This window comes from Polypterus senegalus, chromosome 3 (genome assembly GCF_016835505.1).
Source record: "Polypterus senegalus isolate Bchr_013 chromosome 3, ASM1683550v1, whole genome shotgun sequence".
NCBI lineage: Eukaryota > Metazoa > Chordata > Cladistia > Polypteriformes > Polypteridae > Polypterus > Polypterus senegalus.
The window spans coordinates 113,509,367-113,535,717 of NC_053156.1; the positions used below are offsets into that span (position 1 = coordinate 113,509,367).

At 36.1% G+C, this 26,351-nt stretch overlaps 1 protein-coding gene across 1 annotated transcript in view; it reads left to right on the forward strand.

Annotated features, from left to right (window-relative positions):
- bckdhb (branched chain keto acid dehydrogenase E1 subunit beta) overlaps positions 1-26,351 on the forward strand; it is a 229,741-nt gene that overhangs the window by 75,405 nt on the left and 127,985 nt on the right. Inside the window, exon 6 of the mRNA XM_039747830.1 lies at positions 14,898-15,006. Within this exon, the coding sequence (XP_039603764.1) occupies positions 14,898-15,006 (109 nt within the window). The remainder of the gene's footprint in view (positions 1-14,897; positions 15,007-26,351) is intronic.

The window sequence follows — 26,351 nt, forward strand, 5'->3', positions numbered from 1 at the left end:
GGGCACATCCAGCTCAGTTTCATATGGCGCTGGTCTCCAGATCATTGAAACTCTGTGGCGAACCGATTCAGCGGCAACAAGATGAATCCAACCATCGGGAAATCATGCGGCACAATTCCACAACAAGAAAGCATTCCCAGAAAAAGCTATTCAAACACAGTGAATATACTGACTTGACAAAAAAAACATATAAGCTTGAACCTTTACTTCCCATCGCCGGGCAAGTGTGCTAACCACTGCGTCCCCACACACTTTACCGTAATAGTTCCTGAAATACACAACCTCCATTCATGCACATGAGGCACATTCTGCTTCTTGCAAGAAAATTGTCTCCCTTGTCTTCTATTATTATAAAAACTTGATCACGGTTTGAATGAAAAAATGTTTTGCACGTTTATGACTAGTTTTAAACAAAAGTGGCAACATTTTTATTTACTTTAACCCAGTTTTATATATGTATATATATTGTGAGCTGGAGGGCTGATTGCACGCCAAGAAGATACAGACGCCCCTGGGAAAACCACAACCCCTGAAACACTGACTACCCTCACATTGTTCCTTATCCTTGCACTATAACGCGTAATACAAACCTCGCGTGGTACTCCGCCAGCTTAAAAGCCTTGTGCAGCGCCTGTCAGTTTTGGAATTGATTGTTTTGCTTTTATCTCTCTCTCTCTGACATTCTCTGCTCCTAGCGGAACTGTCATCTCTGACTTGTCATGGAGCACGTTTAAGCTTTTGAAAAAGGAAACAAATGTTTGTTTGCAGTGTTTGAATAAAATTCCTGTTTTCTACTGTGTCTCTGTGCAAATCTGTGACCCATGCGTGACAATATGTATATATATATATATGTATGTATGTGTGTATATATATATATATATATATATATATATATATATATATATATATGTATACACAGTGGTGTGAAAACTATTTGCCCCTTCCTGATTTCTTATTCTTTTGCATGTTTGTCACACAAAATGTTTCTGATCATCATACACATTTAACCATTAGTCAAATATAACACAAGTAAACAAAAAATGCAGTTTTTAAATGATGGTTTTTATTATTTAGGGAGAAAAAAATCCAAACCTACATGGCCCTGTGTGAAAAAGTAATTGCTCCCTGAACCTAATAACTGGTTGGGCCACCCTTAGCAGCAGTAACTGCAATCAAACGTTTGCGATAACTTGCAATGAGTCTTTTACAGCGCTCTGGAGGAATTTTGGCCCACTCATCTTTGCAGAATTGCTGTAATTCAGCTTTATTTGAGGGTTTTCTAGCATGAACCGCCTTTTTAAGGTCATGCCATAGCATCTCAATTGGGATTCAGGTCAGGACTTTGACTAGGCCACTCCAAAGTCTTCATTTTGTTTTCCTTCAGCCATTCAGAGGTGGATTTGCTGGTGTTTTTTGGGTCATTGTCCTGTTGCAGCACCCAAGATCGCTTCAAATATATATATATGTAAAATCATATTTATTTGTCCTGTGAGAAGTTCTATGCTTCTCATTGCAAAGGTACAACCAAATTTATTTGTTCTTTTTCCAATTTAAGTTGGAGGTCTTTATTTTTAGTGCTATTTGTGTACACTGTCTGCAGTTTCCTTTTTAATACTAGCTTATAGCGCATGTTTGTAATTTAAGTAATATTTATCATGTTACGTCAATAATTTTAAGCTTTCTGTGTGTTTTTGATATCCTACAGAAATGTAGGATGGTATATTAACATTTGTTTAACACACATTTCAGGACACTTAGTGTATCAGTGTTGGAGGGTGCTGCATTAACCTTTTGGGCACAACAACAGCTGCATAGCTCATAAACTGCATTTTTAACAGGCGGACGAATCATTTATTTTGGATTATATCGAGCTGCTATTATGCCATTAAAGATTTCAACAATTGTTTTAGTGAGCGCGATCGAGACTTTATGGATTTTATCGGCATTGACATTGTTCATCTTTAAGTAACTGACTGCCAACCCCTGCTGCATGGGTGACTCGTCTGATGACAAGGTAATATAAACGCATGCCTGCATGCATCGACTCTTAACGCGCAGTTGTTCATAACTTTTCAAATGGTTAACGGTGTAACTTTTTGAATAACGGTATTCTCCAATACGGCACTTATTTTCTTTAGCAGGCTATGGAAATCCGTACGGCAGCTGATTAATCTATGTTGTCCACCAGAGTGTTGCGCTTTATTCCAGACAACCGGTCTCGTGTCTATAATTTCAAAACTGTTATTTTACAGTTTATCTCGTCTGGGTCAGTTTCGTCTTTTTTCCTCGCAGACATCATCTTAACTAATCAGAATGATATACAGCTCCATACAATGTTTATGGATTCCAATCACATTGCATTATGGCTTATACTTTTAAAGAGGATACGGGTATTTTTTTTTTTTTTTGTTTCCGTATTTTAGCTGTGCTAAAGCAGTGCATTTAATTTCCACTCGTCCTAATGGGACTTGGTATTTTCCATGCACTCTCAAGAGGTAATTTGTTTCTCTTGTAAATTGTCTATTTCCTATTTAAGTTCCACACATTCTATAATTATACTTTGGACTGTTAAGTCCAAACCGCATAATGCGATTAACAGAAGCCATCCCAATTCACCGGCAGCTATCTGTTCTTTCTTGCCCCTGCACTGTAGCCCATGTTCTAAGACCGCCTCTTGCACTTTCACGGGATTAATATTCCCATCCATTTTAGAGTAGTATAACTCGGCCATGGGAGTCCATGACTGTGCGCACGACCATCCCGATATACTCAGTATCTGACTGAGACCTTCTGTGCCAACATTATTAGAAGCATATTTTTTCTTAAATATATGATACGTTATAAATATGATACAGTTATTAATTTAGCCACAATTCCATCCTTGTCGCCATTTGTATCCAGCAGGTCCGCTAGCTCCCTTATTGGAATAAATTCTTTTGAAATTGTGGCATGTTACATAACCTGAAACTATATAGATAAAAAGGCTATACCCCTCCCTTAGTGATACGGTGGTAGAAAATTGCAAAGGAGAAATAACTTAGCTTTCTTTAATGACGACTTACGCGGCATAACAGACGAAGAAAGCCATGACAAGAACTCAGTTTGGGAGTGGGGGCTTGATGTATAGAGTCTGCCATTTTCGTTGCTGCATTGGAAGGATTTTCCGGATCGGATGACGTTATCGCCCATCCATCTGTCGGCTTCAAAGGTGTGCCAGGCCATGTTCCAAGGCTTTATACTCTTTATTCATGTGCAGGCCCCCACTTAGGTGAATCATGCCATTCCAAACAAGGCAAAGATGATGCAGTTTCATGTTGACTTTGGCACACAATAATAGTTTACAATGCTCATTTTGCAGTTGTCCCTGTCTTGTCTTCTAATGCTTGCCTAGCAGTTCTAAATGATGAGCCCCAGTGCTAAATCTGGCTTTGTATTAGTTGTGCATGTGTGTAGAAAGAAAAAGTAGTTTATAAAATATTTGTACAGAGCACAGTGGCATATTAAACATATACAATTATTACATCTTGTCGATCTCAACTCTTGAGCCGTAGATGGTCACTTCTAGTTCTTCTGAAGTCAACAACAATCCTTTGTTTTATCTACGTTCAGAGACAGGTTTTTGACTTTGCACCAGTCCATTAACCACTGTACTTCCTCTTGGTGTGCTGACTCATCTTTTTTGCTGATGAGAGAACTTGATGATGTGGTTGAAGCTGTACATTGCTCACAGTAATGAGTCAGTAAAGTGAACAGCAACAAACTATGCACACAGCCCCATGGATCAGCAGTGCTCATTGTGGTGGTGCTGGAGATGCTGTTTCCAGTACTGACCGACTAAGGTCTCTCAGTCAGGAAATTTAGTATCCAGTTGCAGAGGGAGGCGTTCAAGCCCAGCAGGCTTCGCTTTCCAGTCAGGTGCTGAATGACTGTATTAAATGCTGAACTAAAGTCTCTGAACAACATTCACATGCAAGTGTCCTTCATTTCCAGTTGGTTTCTGTGGTATGTGACCTGCAGGGGGTTCATTGAAGGGAGTAGCACGGTCTTTATGTGCATCATGACTGGGCTCTCGAAACACTTTATGGTGATGCGTGTGAATGCAACATGACGATAATCATTGAGGCAGGATACTGAGCACTTCATCATGGTAACAATGTTAGTAGACTTGGAGCATGTTGGAACAGTGGCATTGCCCCTGGAGATGTTGAAGGTGTTGGTGAGAACATCTGCCAATTGATCTGCACAATCCCTCAGTACTCTGCCAGGAATGTTGTCTGGTCCAGCAGCCGTCTGTGGGTTGACTCTGTGTAAGGTTTTCCTCATGTCAGCTGTAGTCAGACACAGTATTTGGTCATTGGTAGGCTGGGTAGTCTTCTTCGCCACCACATTGTTCTGCAATTCAGTCCTTGCATAGAACTTGTTCATCACATCTGGAAGGGAAGCATCACTGCATCACTGTTTTGTAGCTGGTGATAGCTTGGATGCCTTGCCACATGTGCCATACATTACCACTGTCCTTGAAGTGGCTGTGGATTGTCTGGGTGTGCACATGCTTTGCTAGTCTGATGGCCCAGGATAGTAAACAATAAATTAATGACTGAGAACAATGGTAAAGTGTATAAAAGCAGTGTTCTTTAACAGAAGTTGTTAATTAGGCAGAAGTTTCCTGCAAATCTTAAATCAGAAGCAATACTAATAGAGAACTGGTTAAGGCATTTGCATCAGCGTTCAACCCAAAAAGTCCTGAAGTCTATACAGTTTGTCTAGTCAGGAATGTCAGATATAAAGACTGGTATGATGGGGATGATTTAGTATGCAAGTACAAAATGCTGTTTTTCTTCTCATAATCTCTGCAGGTACATAACACAACAGGCCCCGGGGGTCTAAGCCCTATTCTGTTGTTTTAATTTGCAGATTTCACTGTTTACTGTTTCATGTTTGAGCACTTACTGTCACATAGTAGTGTTTGTTACAGACTTAAAAATAAATCCTATGTTAAAAGTTTAGATTGCTGTAGGAAAACAATATCTACTTTCTTATGCTACAAAAAATTGAAAACAGTGGATCTTTTAAACCAAGTATGTTAACATTTCAGGAAACGATTGTTAGATTAGCCACTTGGAAGATGTTTGAAACAATAGAGACAACCGATTAAAGGAAAGAGCAAAAATATTTTGAGTAGTTAATGAAGGTATAGCTTAGTCGCTGCCTACACCCCTACCTATCACTGCATTACACCCAGTAGATGAACAGGCCCTAAGTAATACTAATAGTAATCTCACAAACAACATCACGCCCAGAAGACATTAATCTAATTAAACACACACACACACACACACACACACACACACACACCCCCCTACCTTCAGTAGTTTGGCTTTGTATATCGGACAACCCCACCTCTTTCCTGTCTTGTATGCAGCAAGTTATTCTTACTCTCAAAAATGTTTGTGATAATACCTGGCTCCAGATGTTACAGTCACTGAGGTCCAGTTTCATTTTTTCTTTTTTCTTCTACTTTCAACTAGGGTATGTTCTTAAGGTAAGTTATTTACCACATTGTTCTTAGTTCCCTTCTGATCCTGTCTATAACTTCTCTTTCTCATGTTCACCAACTTTGAAGATGAAGGCAGCTCTGCATGCAGTCATTTGTAAGGTATCCTACAGGTACCTACCTGTATTCTCAGTTTTGCAGCATGATTTTATCTCGGTTCCCACTATCCCTTGGAAATAGATTCTTTAAAAATGTCCCTTCTTCCTCTTTCCTTCATCAGCCTTTGCAATCAACGTGCCAGTTCAGTTTCTTGCTTAATGGAGTGTTACTGTAGGTATTGTAGCTCATTGTCATTTAATTACAATAAAAATTCATATTATAACTAGGCCTGTCACAATTACTAGCTAACCGTGATTATTTTGTATAATTGCTAGAATCATTTGCATTCATCTGCATAAAAATAGCTGGATTATACAGAAATGTCATATTTCTATCACAATTTTCACACTGTTTTCCATCTTGCAATGTTTGACTTGTGCTTGTTTAATGATATCCATTGTTGGGTAACCTTACTTTTAAAAGTAAATTAGTTACATTACTCACTACTTACAAAAAAAATCCAAAACTAAATATGTTACTACGTCACTTACTATAAAATGTAATGCATTACAAACAGTGTGTTATTCTTTCTTCTTTTGTATGTAAAGGAGCACCTTTCATTGGCCAGCATTTGTTATTTAATCCTGAATTCAAGAACCTTCATTAAACTGACCAGAAACACATTTGATCATTTGGGTTTTATAAATAATTTAGCTAACCCAAGTCCTGGGTATTAAGACATTGAGACTAACATTAAGACTTGGAAGTTGGTGGCAAGATTGGCACTCCAGCCACTGTTAAAAAAAAAAAAACTTCATGTAGCTCTGAAACAACAGAGAGAAATTCTTTCTGCTCTACGCGGGATTAGTTCTGCTGAAGCCGCCCATAGAAATGCTGTTCGCATTATGAAGTTGATGAGGAGAAGCCTTCAGGAGCCTCATTACCAGATGAGTCAAAACTGTTAGAGAGCCAATGGGGTCAGGCCTTTTGGGGATAGGAACTGATGTGGAGCTAAGGCATTGCCCACTCTACAGCAGCACTCGTGTTCCAGTTTGAGACGGCCCATCCTCTGTTGTTGGAGGAGCTTCGTAAACTCCACATTTCAGTGACGCCGCTCTCTGAGGTGCGCTGACCTGGGACTGGCCAGATCTCTGTAGATGGGTAGATCTTTTATTGGTCTGTTTGTTCTGATGGCTGTCATACTTGGGGAGTAGCTGTTGCTATGGTGGATCGGCACCTTCTGGTGTCCGATGTCACTCCTTTCAATGAGCATATTATAAGATTCGGATTAAGGCACTTTCTGGGTGCCTTGTCTGTTGTTTCAGTGTATGTTCTGAGCACGGTGAGTGCTGATTCTGTGAGGGAGACATTTTATTTCCAACTTCACTCTGTGGTTGATGGGTGCCTGCGAGGTGACACTCCTCTGGTCCTGGGTGACTTCAGTGCAATGACTGGCACTGACAGGGCTTGCTATGAGGATTGTGTTGGTGCCCATGGGTCTGGTGACCGTGGTGACAGTGGCTCCATGTTCTTTAATTTTTGCAAAAGTTCAGGGGCTGTGGATTGCTGGATCCTGCTTCCAGCATCCTGAGCCGCATCATTGGACATGGTACTCCAGTACTGATGGTGCGGTGAAGGAGATTGATCACATCCTTATGCTCAGACGCTGGAGGCTGTTACAAAACTGCAGGGTCTACAGAAGTGCCCAGTTTATAAATTCTGACCACAGACTTGTTGTTCCTTCTCTGAAGATCCAGCTTAGGTCCAGTAGGCTACCACCTACTAGGAAAATGGTCCAAAAACGATTCCAAGATCAGATCTTGATTATGCTATACAATGCTGTGATCTTCGCAAAGTCGGTGGAGTTTCTGATCGAGGCTCTCTGGAGGCTGAGTGAGCAGTCTGGGCTTGCAGATTTCCCCGATAACCAGGATCCCAAGCTGTTTTGTTGTGTGGTGGGTGCAGCAAAGCACTGTACCATTACGTGCTTCCTGAACTGACCTGTAGCTAGCCTAGGTCAGGACCTAAGAGGGAGCTGTCTAGAATACCTAAAGAAGCTAGCTATAAAAAGCTGCCCCCTGAGCAGTGGAGGGTGGTGCAGCCACACAACACTAAGATTGTGTCTCCCAATTGGCTGCTATAGCACAATGGCTTCTTGACTTAAAGCCAGTTCTGCTGTGATGATCACTGCCTCCCTGTGACCCACATCTGGGCGGATTAACTTTAGAATGATGAACAAAAGGGCTGAATATGATGCCGTAGTTCATTAAAGCTGCAATTAGACATGCAAAAATGTTTGAAGTGCATCTTTTCATCATGTAGGTCCCCCACTTAAAAGCATATTATACTCACCCTCACTTTACCACTTTTGGTCAATGGGTCTGACACTTCACATTCTCTGTTTCCTCCTAAAGCCAGTACTAGCTGGAACAAGTCTTCTTCCATCAGCAGAGTTTCATTTCCTCTGCTGTGACATTGTAAGGTATATGACATTGACCAAACACTGTAACCTGTTAAGAGTATCAACGTGCTGATTAAAGGGCTGTCTCAAGTATACAAGTTTTGTTTTAGTTGCTGATCTTACACATGCTTCATATGGAAAGTATAAACCAGGCTTTACTCAGCAGCAGGCAACATTCTTGTGAAAAAACGAATTCTATTGAGGAATAACGCCGTCATTTTTGGTGGCAGGAATAACCTTCCATAGTAATGCAGTAAAGTACATCTGGGGATTGTGTTTTGTACAGTAATGCAGGTTGTTACTTCAAGAATACAAGTATTGCATTACTTTACTTTTTACTTCAAAAACTAAACACCTTGTGGTTTTCTTTCAAAGTTAGCAAGAAAGTACACTTTCATTTGTATAATTTCTGCCTCTGAAAGAATGTCCAGTACAGCTGGGAACATTGCAACCCCAGTGAAATGTTGCCTTCAGCCAGATAAATATGTTAGTGATCCTTGCATGGAATCAGAACGGTGTGTACCTTTAGTGACTTTTGTCAGTATTTGCATGTGGTGAACATTTCTTAACCAGTGCTCCCTCTCTTAAGCCCGTTCCCATAAAGCCTGCTTCTTAGACTGTCTAATTTTATACTTGTCATCTTTGAAGGTAACTCTCTCAGCATGCCTCATATACCTTTACTTCCCCTCTTAGGCCTCATTCTTGCATTTCTTCGTTCATCTCATCACCAAAGACATACTGACCAATCAGATTGCTCAGGTGGACTGGACACACAGACCTTAGTGTTTTATTATATAGTAGATAATTAGGCTTAGTCTATAATTGTGGTATATTGTAGTTGTCTACAAAATTTTCATGTTTATGACAGCCTTAAATATAAGTTAATCACATTTTTTAAAGTTCAATGGAGGCAATCACGTTATAGTTAAATTAAGTTATGACAGTTGAATCTAGAATAATTTTATTTCAAAAAAATATTTAATCATTATATGATTTTCCAGTACTAGCATCTCTGTAACTAATATTTATATTTTAGCATATTTTAGTTAGTAATACTTAAATACAAGTGATTTTTATCATTGGCCTACCCATGGTAAATAGTATGTTTAAATATAGCAAAATGTATCAACTTAGATGACAGTTTCAACTTTTTTAAATTCAAATGACACAATATGAAGAATGTTTTTGGTCACGTTGGTAAACCAAGCCATGGTGACGTCCACTGCCACATAATTTCCAGTCACCTCTGTGTGAGCTAGTTGATTGCTGTTCTCTGGTCTGTTGCATCCCTACAATAAAGCTTTTCTTAACAATAGGAAACATTCCTTTATATTTTTAGACAGCTGCTTACTCTTGCAGGTTTCAGCATCCACATAAGTGAATATGGCTTGCCAAATTTAAAATTATGATAATTTCAAACGTTCTATTTTCTGCAAAAAAGAAAGGTCTCATTTTAACTTTTGATATGGATTAATTAAAGCAGTTTAATCATAAAGTCTACTCGCATACATATTCACTATATTTGTGTTTAATACAAAAAGAATAATGTCTGTATTGGGTTTAAGTCTGGGCCCTTATTGCACACAACTTTCTTCATAGTTTCTAAAATAAAGTAATATTTTAAGTTTTGTTAATGACTCCACATACATGTTATTATTTTAATGTATTTTATTTAAGGAGTATTTTAAAGCATGTTTCAACTGAAGTAGAAGATGGTTCACAATGTCACAAAGCAGTGCACCCAGAAAAAACAGTGAGCCATGATCAATACAGAAAAACTAAAACAGGCCTGCATTTCAAGTATTTTTTTCATTTATTAAACATTGTTCATTACTAGCTCACTTGCTTTTGTCTGTTGTAATGACTTTACAGTTATCAAAAGATACATTTTAAAAATTATTCAGTTATCTGGAGTAGTTTATACTTTGTAAGTAGTAGCTTTGTGCCAGTGGACGATGCTGTTTGCAATTGATTATTTACATCTCTGATGTACTTAGAATCACTGTTAAGTACACAGTTATTACAATTATATAGACACAGACTATAAATGCACTGCTCATGCATGCAATGCATTTACACTAGAAACTTTACATGGGGTTCAACATGGCAAGTGCACCAGAGTGTTTTTAAATGTTTAGAGCATTTTTATTGATAATGAAACATGTGGTGGAAGTGGTCCACAACATGTACAGGGTGAAGCAGAAAGGACGGACGTCTTTGAAATGGCTAGAACTCACCACTAGGTGGAATGACAAATGTGCGGTAAGTGGCGTTAGGTTCACGAAGTCTTAGCATTTTTTTATTTTCTTTTTAGTTAGAGCCCTGGACGATAGAACACTGTGTTTTTGCGTACAACTGTTTTGTCAAGAACAACCAATTTATTACCGCAGTTCAGCGTGAGTTTTGTTGCCATTTCAATATCCACAGAAATAATGCTGTTCCTGCTCGTAACACTATCCTACTTTGGGTTAAAGCACTTCGTACACAAGGTACACTAATGAACAAAAGACCGCTGGGGGCTACACGAACAGCACGTACCCCTGAAAATGTTGAAAGCGTACGACTAGCCCTGCTGCGCAGTCCAAGTCGATCTGCTCTGAAGCATTCTTCTGGACTTGGCCTCAGTAATCATTTGGTAAGGCGTATTTTGCATTTAGACCTGCATTTCCATTCCTACAAATTGTCAAATGCTATTTCAATATGAACTCAAATCTTTCAATAAATTTCTTTGTAAGAAAAAGTTTACAATTTTGTGATTTTGTAAAAAATGTCCATTCTTTCTACCTCGCCCTGTATTAATAAAAAAGACAAGAGAAATGGAGGATCTTCTATAATGCTGAAAATGTGCTACATTAAAGCCTTCTGGTGGGCCATGATCTGGAAACTGGAAAACAAAGGCCTTAAAACTTAACCAAACAAATAATTTTTCAAGCCAAGACAGTTGTCGAGTATTGATCTGCATTTTGCAATTATGCACACATTGTAAAATAGTTTACATGTGTCATTTTGAACAAAAAATACACCAGTATTATGAGATCCATCCTTTTTAAATTTAAATAAGCAATACATGCTACCTTAGTACATGCAGTCTTATATATACTGGGGAGTGGTTTACTCTGAAAGATAAAAATCACAGTAAGGTTTTCATGCAGTGTGGTTGGTTTTGGCATGATTTACCTCCGTATTTACTGTATGTAAGAACTCACACAAGCAAATGGAAAATGTATCCTTACCTTGAGAAAACTACTACCAGAAATATGTAATAAAGTGATTATTTCCAGATCCCTTTCACTGTCACCAACATGAGTCGGAAATTCAAAATACATGCCATCAAAATACGTATATTTAGGACATATTTAGTAAGTTTTAGGTTTTTATTTTCCTTTGGTGCTTCGTATCCATACCCCCTTGCCTATGTTGTAAACAAGGGGCAAGGTTTTTATATAAAGTTTTGAAAATGGAGAAAAAAAGACAAAATTTACCAGTGGAGCCAAGCCATGAATGCACAGAATAAAGTGAGATGTTTTCTGTAGCTGATGGAGATGCTGTTTTACAGAATGTGATAGGAGGGTGGTGTTTCTGAGTGAGTAAAAGTAATTAGTAACTTTCGTGTGTTTTGGTAGACAGGGTGCATACCTGGCTAACTGAAACTTTCTTACTTACACAGACTTTTACATATGTATGAATTTTGTCATCATATGTAATCTAATTCATCAGAATTTTTCTTTTCAGTAAAACTGCTACAGTTGTTGATTGGGGGTAATGCACAATCATCAACACAAGACAAATATCTATAGCTGATGCCAGGTATTGTTTTCAACCTGCCTTTTAAATGCTTCCTGCCTTCAGCCCACTTGTCCTCTGTATGTTAAATGATTCTGTATGCCTGCCTGTTGTCTCTGACCACTTGCCATTTGCCATTGTTACATGAATAAAGTATTATCTTATTTTCCATTTGTGTCTTTCTGTTCAACATATTTGAATACCTCTTTCTAATAACTGCCAGTGTATTTTGAGATTGTTGGAATTTTTCTTGTTTGATTTTAATATTATTATTACTTTCAGCAGTCAATGAGATTAAATAGTAAATTTATCAATAGTACTGTTGTACTACCAGAAAATTTCAGGTCAAAGTTTTCTTTTTTTTTAAATTGGTAGGAATGTATTCTTTATCAAATGAAATGTCTTTGAGTGTAATTATTTTTACATGTAGACAGCCAAAGCAGTCACTCATACTTGTAGATATTAGTGTAGAAGAATAATTCTTAGTCCTTTTGCTTCTAGCTTGCCAAAATAATGACACAAATTTGTGCAAATAAATTTATTTATTATCTGATGTCAAATGTGTCCTTTGCAAAGCAACACAGTTGCTAGAGGGGTATTCCACAGAGCACACTTTTGAAATTGAAACTTTGCCGAATAAGTCTCTCTGAATAAGCTTAGTATTAAAATTTAGGCTAAATCAGTTCCACTTATGCAAAGTTTTCCTTGTTAATTCAAGATGGGCTTAGGCAATCCATGTTTAAATTTGCAATTTAAGCATCCCCAAGAAACAATTATGGCATACGTGTATCATGAGTCAAAATGATACAGAGGAACATGTAACATCTACAGATTGAGTGCCTGTGACTTTAAGTGTGAAGCTGATTGGATGTATAGTGTATTATACAATACTTTGGAAAAGTAAATGATGCAAGTTGCATAACATCCTGTTGTTTGGAATGGTTCTGAATCTGTGCATTACATAAGTAAATGTTACTGATATTATTCAAATGTAAAAATTTCTTTTGCATTGCATAGTTTGATTGTAAACTTACTAGTTTGTGAATGGCCTTCTTAAAACACTGTCACCATCATATATAGAGTACTAATGCATGGCATGAAGCAGCAAATGAAAATTACATATGAAAACATACTTCATAATTACTAGAATAAACTGTACATTCACATAGAAATCTACATGGTGCTTTTAGCAACCAAAAAGAAGACTGTATCTTCTGCAACTGATGGGAGGACCCCAACTTTCAAACTCACTTCTGCTTAGGAATGTGTCCTGGATCAGAATGAGTGATGGCAAAATAAAACCAGACTTGTGATGCTGGAAAGCAGTAACATTATGTTGTTTCTCCTTACAGACAACTATGTTTTTTGTATATAATTTTGTTATTTTTGTTACTTTTACAGTTGCTTATCTTGATTAAAAGTTACACTTTTAGTTTTTTGAGCAGCTATTTCCTTCAGTACTTGGACAACATACCTGCTATTACTCAATCAAGAATATAGACAAAGAGAGCTAGAAAACGGGGATGATGGGGAGGCGTCCAGATGAAGGCAAAATACTACATTGACTGACCTCTGCTGCTCATCATTTTAATGGCTGATTAACCAGATAACCTTCAGGCATGACTGAATACATGGGAAGACATCAGGAACTTGTTTGTTTGAATTGTGGTTAACTGCTGAGATGCCAGATGGTGCATAAGAATCAGATGGCTTTACCGTCTTTTCGTCTGTTGGGTAAAAAGAAAGGAGGAGGAATGCACCTTGACAAAAGATGCTTACTTTCCATTACTTTGCCCCCATCCTTGGATGGTCCATTCACCTGTAGAGACTGACATGTTAGGAGACAGAAAGTAAAGTTGTTCTGCACTGGGCAATTGAAACAATGGGAAAATTGCATGACTACTATAATTCTGTAAAATAGGGCAAGCTTAGAGACTGTAGATCTTGATGAGTATGCAAATGTATGGATGACTGTGTGCCTTCAAAAACAATCCACATATTTCTTAATAAGATACCATAGATCACTTGTGATCAGGAATTTACAGCTTGCATGCAACAATGCATTTTAAAAGGGTGATTTGCAAACATGCAAGAAATACAGAAAAGTAATACAAATGGCTGAATGTCACTACAAGAGTGAACTAGAAACTGAGCACTGTGACTGTTAAAATTTGTGCAAACTTTGGTTAGGACTAGAGATGCACACTGACTACAAGGTAAAGTATGACAAAATCTCATCTTTCTCACTCGCTGATGATATATATGTGGGGTTGTTTTGGTTACAGAGAATAATTTCAACTGGGATCCAGTGGGGGTGGGTTTAGTTGCAGAAGGCTGAAGGCTCTGCCACTGTTAGATTTGCTAAAAAAATAATCGGAACCTTTCTCTGCAGTTTTATTTCTCACCAAATGAACATTTCTGAACGCCCTAGCTGCAACAACAGCAACATTTATTTATATAGCACGTTTTAATACAAAAAGTAGCTCAAAGTGCACTAACCTTTATCTTTAGCCTGGTATGGAGCAGGCTAAGAGATGGGGTTTAGTTGCTTTGTTTACCCTAATCCTCTTTGGTGGAATTGAAAATTGCTTGAATAAACCTAGCTTATCAAGTTAAGTGAGACTTGCTTTAAGTTTACGTATTGGTACACCCTTCTTAATTTAAGTTTTACACAAATCGACCAAACCACATACATCTGAGCTTCAGTTGTCCACATTTAAATTGCAATACTTGTTGATCCTGAATTATGATGGTGAGACATGCATGTAAGAATTTCTCTGCACTCTATGCATGTATGTGATAATAGCATTCAACTTGTTAAATAAGCAGTGTTTATAAATGTTACATAATTGGCTACCAACTAAAGCTAAAGAGGAAAAAAACTGTTTCATCCACATTAAAAATGTACTGAAATGAATCATTACTTTTAAATTTTTTTTTTAATTAGGTTTTTCTGTTATGTTTCTTTCTGTCTTTCTCTTTGTTTTTTAAGTAGATATGTGTACTTAATCTATGTTCAGTTGTACTGAATATATTGCTACATTTTCCTGTTTCTTTCAGGTGGTTGTTCCAAGAAGCCCAGTTCAAGCAAAAGGTCTACTTTTGTCTTGTATAAAGGATAACAATCCTTGCATTTTCTTTGAACCAAAAATTCTGTATAGGGCTGCAGGTGAGTTTGTAATTTCTACTTAAAAGATAGTAATTTTTGTTTTGTGGTCCTTTATGGAGTGAAGTTATGCGGTGATTTATATGTTCATTCCATTAAATGGTGATTTAACATCTCATGGCACACTTTATCACTCATTTCAACAGTCCACCGCATCTACAGGTACAAGTTTGTTTCAATTTAATTTATCTTTGAGGGTCTATTTATAATTTGACTTTTGAAATTTTAATGCATTGAGTGGTGTTCATAAGCAACTGTGTCAAATAAAAACTGCAGACATTTTAAGTTTTTAATCATTTTTTTTCATTAATATTAATACACTAATATTTATTTTGCAAGGTATATTGTTTAAGCACAAGTTTCATGGTTGTATGTAGTCCATCATAAACTCTTATAGTATACAGTGTAATTAGAATAGTAGCTAGAAAAATGTACAGTTCATGTGAAAATTATAAACCAATTTAATTTAATTTTAAGTCTCCTTTCATTTGGAAGTCTGTGTCAGATACTTCACTAGTAAATATATTTATAGAGGATTTTAGGTTTTAATAGGTCAGCACCTAAATATCAGCATGAGACAGGATTTCAGCATCATCAGTTCAAGGTCTGTTCGAAAGAACTCAGTTATACTAGTGATAGAGACCTTCTTTTATTGCATTGATGTGTGATATTTATACTTGGTTATTATATATAATAATATATTGGCTGTTTTTCCTGGTACTACGTTTGCTAGAAAAGTTACTTCTAAAGCTTTTGGAGCCCATTTTAAATTACTATGTGGACTGCACACTGCAAGACGTTAAAGGGGAGTTGATCGGGTTGGAATTCAACAATGCTCTTGTGGTCACATTCACACCTTATTCTCTGCTAGAGTTTTATGTGTGCTTGTAACATTGGCCCTTTCCTGGTTTGGGAACACACACACGAATGGCAAGCTGTTTTCTTTGATGAAGCTCTACAATCAGTTTATAAGTTCTGCATTAGTAATATATACTGTACACTGTAGTTTCATGCTGTACTACTGATTAATGCAGCACATTGTGTACAGTATGTCCTATCTGAAGGTAGGTTAATCAGTAGTATGTCTTCACACACGGTTCATAGTCGGTGTCAGGCCAATCATGGCCAACTGCAGTAATGCATATGTCATTAACCATTCACCATCCAAGCCTGTTAAATCTGTTACAGAACCTCAGAGAAAAAATTATTTCAGCTGCATAAGGTGTGCAACAGAAACCATCACTTAAATGGGACACAAGTGTCTCGGAGTGCACATGCAGACACCTTATGTATATTGGGTCACAAACACCCGCATATATATTTGGAAAGCTGCAGTACCTAAAAAATGAACTTTGGAAGAATATGAAAGTGTTACTGAATATCCAAACTGAAAATTAAATGCAAGTCCCTGGAACTGTGAAGGCAGAACAAAGCACTTTGCAAATTACATTATGAAAAATAAAATCCCTCATCTCTTTTGCCACTACATTTTTGTAGCTTTTTTGTGAGATTGTTTTTGTTAGGGTGGTTATAATTTAATTGTACAGTAGTCTTACATGTTTTTATAATACAGTATATGTAGTTTTGCCTAAATTATAGGTTTATAAACTATCAAGAAAGTAAGGCGTCTTAAACATATTTGGTTAAATCCATATTTAATGCTAATGTCTAGCAGTTTACTGGAAAACTATATGTACTGCCTACTTAATATAAAACAAATGACCTTAAAGTAGTCAAGTGAACTTTTCAGTAATTGATTCCTGTTTTAAGTTTTGCCTGCCTATATCTTTATATTTATGTGGCCACACACTGTAAAAGTTAACAACATGTTATGTTAACCTCCATGAACCTTTTTAATACTCCTAAATCTATTTTAACATTTAAAAACTGTCACCCTCATTTGGATGTACTTTTTAAAGGTAACAGTTTTCAGTTATCAATGAAACCATGTGAGAAATTTGCTTACCTTTAGTACCAAATGCTAGTATTTTTTATTTTTAAGATTAACCTAAAATTTTCAAGTTCTTTGGAAACTGCATGCTTAAAATATTTCATTCCAAATCTGTTTAATTTTTCATGAACTGCTCACTGCTTCTACCATATAAGTAATAACCAGAGGTGGATAGAGTAGCCAAAAATTGTACTCAAGTAAGAGTAACGTTACTTCAATAATGTTACTGAAGTAGAATTAAAAAGTAGTCATCCAAAAAATTACTCAAGTAAGAGTAAGAAAGTGTTTGGTGAAAAGACTACTCAAGTACTGAGTAACTGTTTGAACATAATAACTGATTTATTTTTTAGAAATGTTGTAATAAGACAGACAAAAATATAAAATAATATGCAAATTCTAGTTCCAAATAATAAAATAAAAAAATGAGTAAAAATAAATAACATCTTCACAAAATAAGGATGCACAAATAACACAAAGTTTCAAATCTCAGTTTTTCACAACAAAGCTTTTGAAGCCAATACCTATAGTAGGTAACATGTATGTTTGAAGAGTGCAAACTACTTACAGTGACAAGATATACTGTACACTGACAGTATAATACTGTATATTCACTTTGTGGTGTAGTGGGTCGGCGGCTTCAAAAAAAAAAAAAAGAGCAGTTTCAAATCCATAAAGCCATGTCACTCTCCGTGGGCGCAATTGCACGACCGCGGGGAGTTAATGAGGTAGCTGGAGCGAGTCACACGTGTGGGTGTGATTTGTTCTCAATTGCTTCATTGGCTTCCTGCAGCGTGTGATTAAGGCCCACGGAGACAGGAGTGTATATATATATATATATATATATATATATGGGTCAGCATAAAAAAAAGAAGTGGGGATCAAAGAAAAGGAGAAAAGACATGAAAGGCAGACTTGGGAACGATGATCTGGCTACCTGGAGAGAGGAAGCAGTGCGAGCTAGGTCCCCATGAAAGAGTGTTAGCTGTGGCACTCTAGGGGCTAGTTCACACCACTGAACATTCAGGTGGAGTGTGGAAAGCAAGGCAGGTGCCCTCCCTAGGCTTCCGTGGTGTGACAACGTGAGCGTGAAGGAAGAAGGGAGGAGGGCCAACCTTGGATGGTCTGGCTGTAATGCCTTCAGGCAGCCAAGACAGAGATCGGCTGAAAGGAGCTTGTGGCTACTGAGTCTCCGCCGGCTACGCAAGCAATGGGTGAGTGAGGAGAATGAGAAGGAAGTGGGCTGAGATCAGGAGGAGTTAGTCTGCATTTTAACCTGGGATTTTTAACAGATTTATTTATTGATTTTTTTTATCCTTTTCACAATGATTTTTATGGATTTATATATGTACTGTTTTTTAGAACACTGCACCATTGACACTTTTGTTGATTTTACTTTTGTTTTGACTGGTTTTTAATAAAAGCACTTCAGCACTTTTTCCATCATCCTCTGGCCTTATCAGTGAATTATTATTGGTTAAAATATGCTTGTTCTTCACTCAGTGAAGTGATGGTTAAGCTTCTGCAGAATTTGGCTCTCATGGTTCTTGCAGTGAAGCTGTGACTGTTTAGCAGTGAACAGGAGCTCCGCATAACTAAAAAGTCTCTTACAGGCTGCAGATGCAGGAAGTTTGTGTGTAGTCACGTGACTGCATGGCTAAGTCTGATTGGTGAAATGGAGTCGTGATTATTGTTGCGAAGTCTGACTGATGAAACATAGTCATGTGATTATTGTTGCTATGTCTAATTGGTGAAACGGTCATGCAGTAGATCCACTGGCGATTTCTCTCTGGCAAAAATAGTGTAATGTGTAAATGGAAAAAAGCAACAAGTCGAGTGTTGCCCAATGTAGTGAAGTAAGAGTAGCGTTTCTTCTTCACAAGGTACCGAAGTAAAAGTAAAAAGTATGGTGCAGTAAAACTACTCTTAGAAGTACAAGGTTTTTAAAAAGTTACTCAAGTAGATGTAACTGAGTAAATATAACTCGTTACTACCCACCCCTGGTAATAACCATAACCATATTAAGTAATTTATAGGCTTTTTGTTTTTTTTCTGCAATTTCAACTTGGAAGAAAAAAATAAAATTTTCAAAAAAGCAATTAAGGAACAACAAATGTGTGATTACTTGCATTAAGTCTTGAAACCTTTTAAGACAGTACTAGTAAGAATTCTGTTGAGTTGAACAAAACAGCTATAGGGCACTGTAGGAAGTGTCAATACACATTTTTGATATATCTTTAAATCTCACTTTTATTTCACTTTTTCCGTTATGGTATTTTCAAAGGTTTTTAGCCATAGAAATTTTTGTTTTTAAAGGGATATGCATTAAAAAAAGTATACTTCCATATTGCCAATTTCTTCATTTTTTTTCCTCAACATGGATTTTCCATTATATTTTTATTTAGTTTATTGTTTTTGTTATTATTACCCCTTTTATTTATTTTACATTGTTTTTTATTTCATCTGTCACTTGACCCACTTCATACAGTTTACTTTGGCTTATATAAAATTCCTTAAGAGAGTAATCTACAATAAATGGCAGTAGCTAAATTTTGCTGTAATGTGAGCTCAGAATATGGTATGGGGTGATTTGAGTAATAATAGTAGTACTAACTGTTTTGTTGATTAATTTCATTGATGCCTTACAGTCTCTAAAAAGTGACGTGTGCATTGTGGTATAGCAGTAGTAAAGATATCAAATAATACCATGAGAAAGTGTTTTATTTTATGCAGTCCCTGGTTAGGTTAAATAACTGTTAGTGCCACTGACTGGTTTTATATGTACAGTATATAACAACAATATAATTTATGTGTATAGCACGTTTTCATACAAATGATGTAGCTCAAAGTGCTTTACAAGATGAAGAAAGAAAAAAAGAAAAAATATATACAAATTAGGGAATACTAATTAACAAAGAATAAAGTAAGGTCTGGTGGCCAGAGAGGACAGAAAAAAACACTCAAGAGGGCTGGAGAAATAAACAAAATATGCAGGGTTCCAAGGCCATGGGACTGTCCAGCTCCCATTAGGCATTCTACTCAGTGATATAGCATTTGTATTGTTCATGTACCAAAGTTTCCTCTTTGACCAAATAATACAACACATCTAAATTTGCCAGTAGTTCAATGCAAATCAAACTGCTTCAGGTTCTATCAGATTATGTGTCTATTTGTAGTCCTTTTAAATTTATGCCGTTTAATTAACATTTTTATTCATCTGTTTAATTTAAATGATTACAGGTAGTCCCCAGGTTACGGACATCTGACCTACAACTTATGAATGGGGCAGCTGCAACGCATGTGCCGCGATTTCTCTGCTTGCTCAATGTAATGTCCCTCGGGTGGCTCCCAGTGGCCAGAGGTGAGCCGTGGTCCATAGTCACCGGGCCACAGCTATCACTCGTGTGCAGGACGGAGGCTTGATGGAGTGGAGGGGCATTTCACGTGTTCGTTCTCGGTGGGCGGATGCTGCAGGCAGCATACTGTAGTGGAGGTGACTGTGTGGTGGACAATGGTGAACCACCCTTGCGCCTCCATTCATTCTCAATAGCAAGCCTGCTTGTACTGTTACACACATAGCAGGAAGTTGTCTGTCATTCAGTACATCAGGCGTGCTGACGACGGGTGCCTTCCTGCTGTGATAGCGCATACAGTGCTGTGCATAAGAGCTTCAAGAATGTCTCTGAAACAGAAATCTGATGCAAGTGCTGGTGATATAGTAAAGAAGAGAAAAACCATCACCAATGAAAATAAAGTTGAAATAATAAAAGGTCAGAGAGAGATGAAACTCCCATCATTCATTGGCAGAGCACTTGGTTGCAGTCGGTCAACAATAGCAGTTATTAAAATAATGTACCTCTTCCGACTTACATACAAATTCAGCACAAACCTACAGTCCCTATCTCGTACATAGCCTGGGGACTACCTGTATTTTATGCCTTTCTCAGTGCATTTATGAATTACAGTCATTAGTGAAAGTTGGGGGTAATGTGTGATTTGAACATTTTGATTTGCCAGTTTTGTGCATGAAAAGTTAAAGATGATGTACTGGATATGGATGTGGTAATATCCTTGTTTAAATGCTCAAATAGTTTCTGTCTCATTGCTCCATGTGGCACACTTGAATCCTTTTCAAATTTCTTACTGGTTTCCGGTAATTTTATTCATTCATAAAAAGCATATTAAAGCTGCAAATGTTAATTATATAGTGTCTTTTTAGTCTTGCATCTATAGTAGCTTCCATTTTACCATCAAAATTCTATATTTGTGTTTTCACTAAGATTGTTCTTAGTAAGACTTGCTCATTTGAATTTTTAATGGTTAAAGCGATAAAAATTATGTTACAGAATTTTAGTATGCAATCGTTCTTTTGTCCATTTTTTAACACATTTAAATCAGATTTTAGTTTATATTACATAGTTCAAAATACAGAATTATTTAAAAAAATTATATTACATTTTTAACTTTCATGGTTTCAATAATGACTGTCATGTATTTAAAACAGTTTTATAGGTGAAATAATAAATGATAATTAGAACTAGCAAGGGATTAAATAAAAGATTAACATACTTAACAAAGTAAAGTTTTAAGTATAATTAACAAAATAAAAATGTAACAAAAATATAAAAGGCATTTTGTTAAAAAAAATGAAATTGAAAGCTGAGGAGGGGAAAAAACTAAAACACCTAATAAGAAATTAAAATTGCATGCTCGAAAACAACCTGAATTAAAATAAAAATGAGTGAAAAAAACAGAAAGACAGTTCAGTGGCCCTTCTCTCAACTTATTCGTTTTGATTTCTTTGCATCTTTACTTAACAATATATTGTGGTTTTTCTCCCAAGTTTTCTGAACATTATTTATGCAGAATCTGTGAATTATTTACCTTAAAGTAACTGAAACACAGTGGGGGAAAAAAAATCAGTATAGCTGCTGGTAAGGCAAAATCAAGCATGAGCCAAATGTGTCCCAAAAGAAATCTCTCAGTCCAAAAGGTTCATTTTAAAAAGGTTTAGTGAAAATTCAAAGCAGACAGTCCACACAAGAATAGAGAAAAGTTGTTACACACTTAGAATAAAAGACAAAAAAAGGGAAAATGTTTCTTCTTCTTAAATTGTTTCTATACTTAATGATGAGTTATTTCTCTGTGCTTTAGTTCACAATCAGTACACTCTAAGCGTACATCTCTGCACATACAACTGAGCACGTTAAGGCACGGTTCAAACAATGTGCCCTCCATACCTTACTTGTGGCAAGGTAGTTCACTAACTGAGAATAATCTGTAATAAGAGGAACAAGAAATAGAATATTCAATTTCAGTTCAGCTTGTGGGTGTTATAAGAGCCTTTAATATACTATGCAGTAATTTATAGGCAAACATTTAGCATAACTATGAAAATACTTCCATCAACTTAACATGACCTAAATAACTGGCAAATTGAAGTATTTTCTTAGTTATGTTAAATGTTTGCCTTCATCAAACTGGTAGAACATTGTGTCGACCCTCAGTCGGAAATAAACAAAAAAGATGGACAGTTATCCAGCTTGACAAAGTACGTAAAAGACTTAAAGAGGCACGGTTAAAAACTCAGCTAAAAGATCTGCTGGCCCTGGAGTCAACAATTGCATAATCCAATGTGAGATTGAGAGCTCTTAAAGGACGCAGTCACATTCCAAGGTAAACCAAACCCTTATAGTGTCCTTGAAAAAACAGATGAAAAGAATGAAGAGCCATATGGTGCAAGTATTTGTAGTTCTTTGTATATTAATGAAAGTAAATATACACTATGAAGAACAATATATCTTTTCAAGTTCTATTTAGTCCATATGTGTCAAACTCAAGGTTCCAACATCCGCCCGGCAGTAATTATATCCGGACCGTGATCATTTTATATACTGTATTATTGTTATTAAAGCCGGGTATATGAGCTGGTAACACAATAAACTACAGATCCCATAATGCAGCGCTTCAGCTGCCTTGCGCACTTACGCGTTAATCAAGTCTACCTTATGATGCTGCAAGTTATTGCGAAGCTAGCTCACACGATGCTGAAGAGAAAAGTTGATTCTGAAAATAGAGCCTTTAAAACCGATGGGAGGCTGAGTATATGTTTACTGAACCCGAAAACATCAGGGTAACCTGAATGCAATGCAGAAGATACAGAAAGCAGAATAATTAAATAAGAATCTGACACTTCAGCGGACGTTTTACAATCACAAAGTGATTTCAAGTGAAGCTGCTTTTATGGGAGACACAAATGCACCAGTGCACCTTGCCCCACTTTCCCTGTTGCCAAGTAATGTTAAACCAAGTCGTCACTACGGTGTTCCCAAATGCTTTGCTGATAAACTGGCGCGCACTGAGTTTGCACGCTTTGGTGACTTTGAAGAACAAAAAGGGCTCAACCTTGATGTTTGGTAGACATATCTGTGTGAGAAGCTTTCTCAGTGATAAAGACTAACAAAACAGCACACAGGAGTCGCCTCACTGATGAGCACCTGAATCCATCCTGAGAATCTCCAAGACAGAACCTCACACCAAACAGAAGAACTTGTTGCCAAAAAAGATGCCAGGCGTCCAGCTCTAAAATGACATATGAGCAAAGACAACTGAATGATTTGATTTGTTATTGCTGAAAGGAACACATTTTATTTATATTTCCAGGTTTTGTTATGCAGCATGTTCATATTTGAATTTGTATAATTTTGACAGGATATATTTTTATGGAGAGCAAAATCTTTTGGGATATTTAAAATCTAAGTTGGAGAGCAAAATCTTTTGGGATATTTAAAATCTAAGTTTATTTTTTATATAAAATTACATAAGAGTAAAGAAATTTGAATGTTTGTTCTTTTAACGTTTACTTTATTTCTAACTTGTATAATTTAGACAGGATATATTTTTATGGAGAGCAAAATATTATAAGTTGTTTAAGGTTTGAGTTGATTTATTCAGGAATAATATTCCTGTCTGTTTTTACCATTCCTACCAAAGATATTTCTGTCGACTAAATAAAAATTCCTTCTATTTAAAATTTAAATAGAACTTGAACAAATCTGATAGTTCATAATATCCACGCAGACTTGCGTAAGAGCGGGAGTCATCCGTTTTAACAAGCAGCGTATTGCACTGATACGAAATAGCTGTGTGTGTATACAGGTATATGTAGATATGTATGTATATGTATATATATGTTTATATATGTGTGTGTATATGTATGTGTATATATATGTATTTGTGTGTATATATGTGTGTGTATGTATATATGTATGTGTGTATGTTTATATATGTGTGTGTATATGTATGTGTATATATGTAGATATATATATGTATGTATATATGTGTATATGTATAGATATGTATATATATATATTTATGTGTGTGTGTGTAAATATATATATATTTATATATATATATATATATATGACAACAACACTCATCACTCACAACAGTGACAAAACAATTACATTGACAATCATGTTACGTTATTTTCAAAATGTTTCCTTTTCTTTTTCATTGCTTCTTTAACACACTACTTCTCCGCTGCGAAGCGCGGGTATTTTGCTAGTCTACAATAAATGGCAGTAGCTAAATTTTGCTGTAATGTGAGCTCAGAATATGGTATGGGGTGATTTGAGTAATAATAGTAGTACTAACTGTTTTGTTAGCTTGATTAATTTCATTGATGCCTTACAGTCTCTAAAAAGTGACGTGTGCATTGTGGTATAGCAGTAGTAAAGATATCAAATAATACCATAAGAAAGTGTTTTATTTTATGCAGTCCCTGGTTAGGTTAAATAACTGTTAGTGCCACTGACTGGTTTTATATGTACAGTATATAACAACAATATAATTTATGTGTATAGCACATTTTCATACAAATGATGTAGCTCAAAGTGCTTTACAAGATGAAGAAAGAAAAAAAGAAAAAATATATACAAATTAGGGAATACTAATTAACAAAGAATAAAGTAAGGTCTGGTGGCCAGAGAGGACAGAAAAAAACACTCAAGAGGGCTGGAGAAATAAACAAAATATGCAGGGGTGCCAGTTTTGTGCATGAAAAGTTAAAGATGATGTACTGGATATGGATGTGGTAATATCCTTGTTTAAATGCTCAAATAGTTTCTGTCTCATTGCTCCATGTGGCACACTTGAATCCTTTTCAAATTTCTTACTGGTTTCCGGTAATTTTATTCATTCATAAAAAGCATATTAAAGCTGCAAATGTTAATTATATAGTGTATTTTTTTAGTCTTGCATCTATAGTAGCTTCCATTTTACCATCAAAATTCTATATTTGTGTTTTTCACTAAGAATGTTCTTAGTAAGACTTGCTCATTTGAATTTTTAATGGTTAAAGCGATAAAAATTATGTTACAGAATTTTAGTATGCAATCGTTCTTTTGTCCATTTTTTAACACATTTAAATCAGATTTTAGTTTATATTACATAGTTCAAAATACAGAATTATTTAAAAAAATTATATTACATTTTTAACTTTCATGGTTTCAATAATGACTGTCATGTATTTAAAACAGTTTTATAGGTGAAATAATAAATGATAATTAGAACTAGCAAGGGATTAAATAAAAGATTAACATACTTAACAAAGTAAAGTTTTAAGTATAATTAACAAAATAAAAAATGTAATAAAAATATAAAAAGGCATTTTGTTAAAAAAAATGAAATTGAAAGCTGAGGAGGGGAAAAAACTAAAACACCTAATAAGAAATTAAAATTGCATGCTCGAAAACAACCTGAATTAAAATAAAAATGAGTGAAAAAAACAGAAAGACAGTTCAGTGGCCCTTCTCTCAACTTATTCGTTTTGATTTCTTTGCATCTTTACTTAACAATATATTGTGGTTTTTCTCCCAAGTTTTCTGAACATTATTTATGCAGAATCTGTGAATTATTTACCTTAAAGTAACTGAAACACAGTGGGGAAAAAAATCAGTATAGCTGCTGGTAAGGCAAAATCAAGCATGAGCCAAATGTGTCCCAAAAGAAATCTCTCAGTCCAAAGGTTCATTTTAAAAAGGTTTAGTGAAAATTCAAAGCAGACAGTCCACACAAGAATAGAGAAAAGTTGTTACACACTTAGAATAAAAGACAAAAAAAGGGAAAATGTTTCTTCTTCTTAAATTGTTTCTATACTTAATGATGAGTTATTTCTCTGTGCTTTAGTTCACAATCAGTACACTCTAAGCGTACATCTCTGCACATACAACTGAGCACGTTAAGGCACGGTTCAAACAATGTGCCCTCCATACCTTACTTGTGGCAAGGTAGTTCACTAACTGAGAATAATCTGTAATAAGAGGAACAAGAAATAGAATATTCAATTTCAGTTCAGCTTGTGGGTGTTATAAGAGCCTTTAATATACTATGCAGTAAT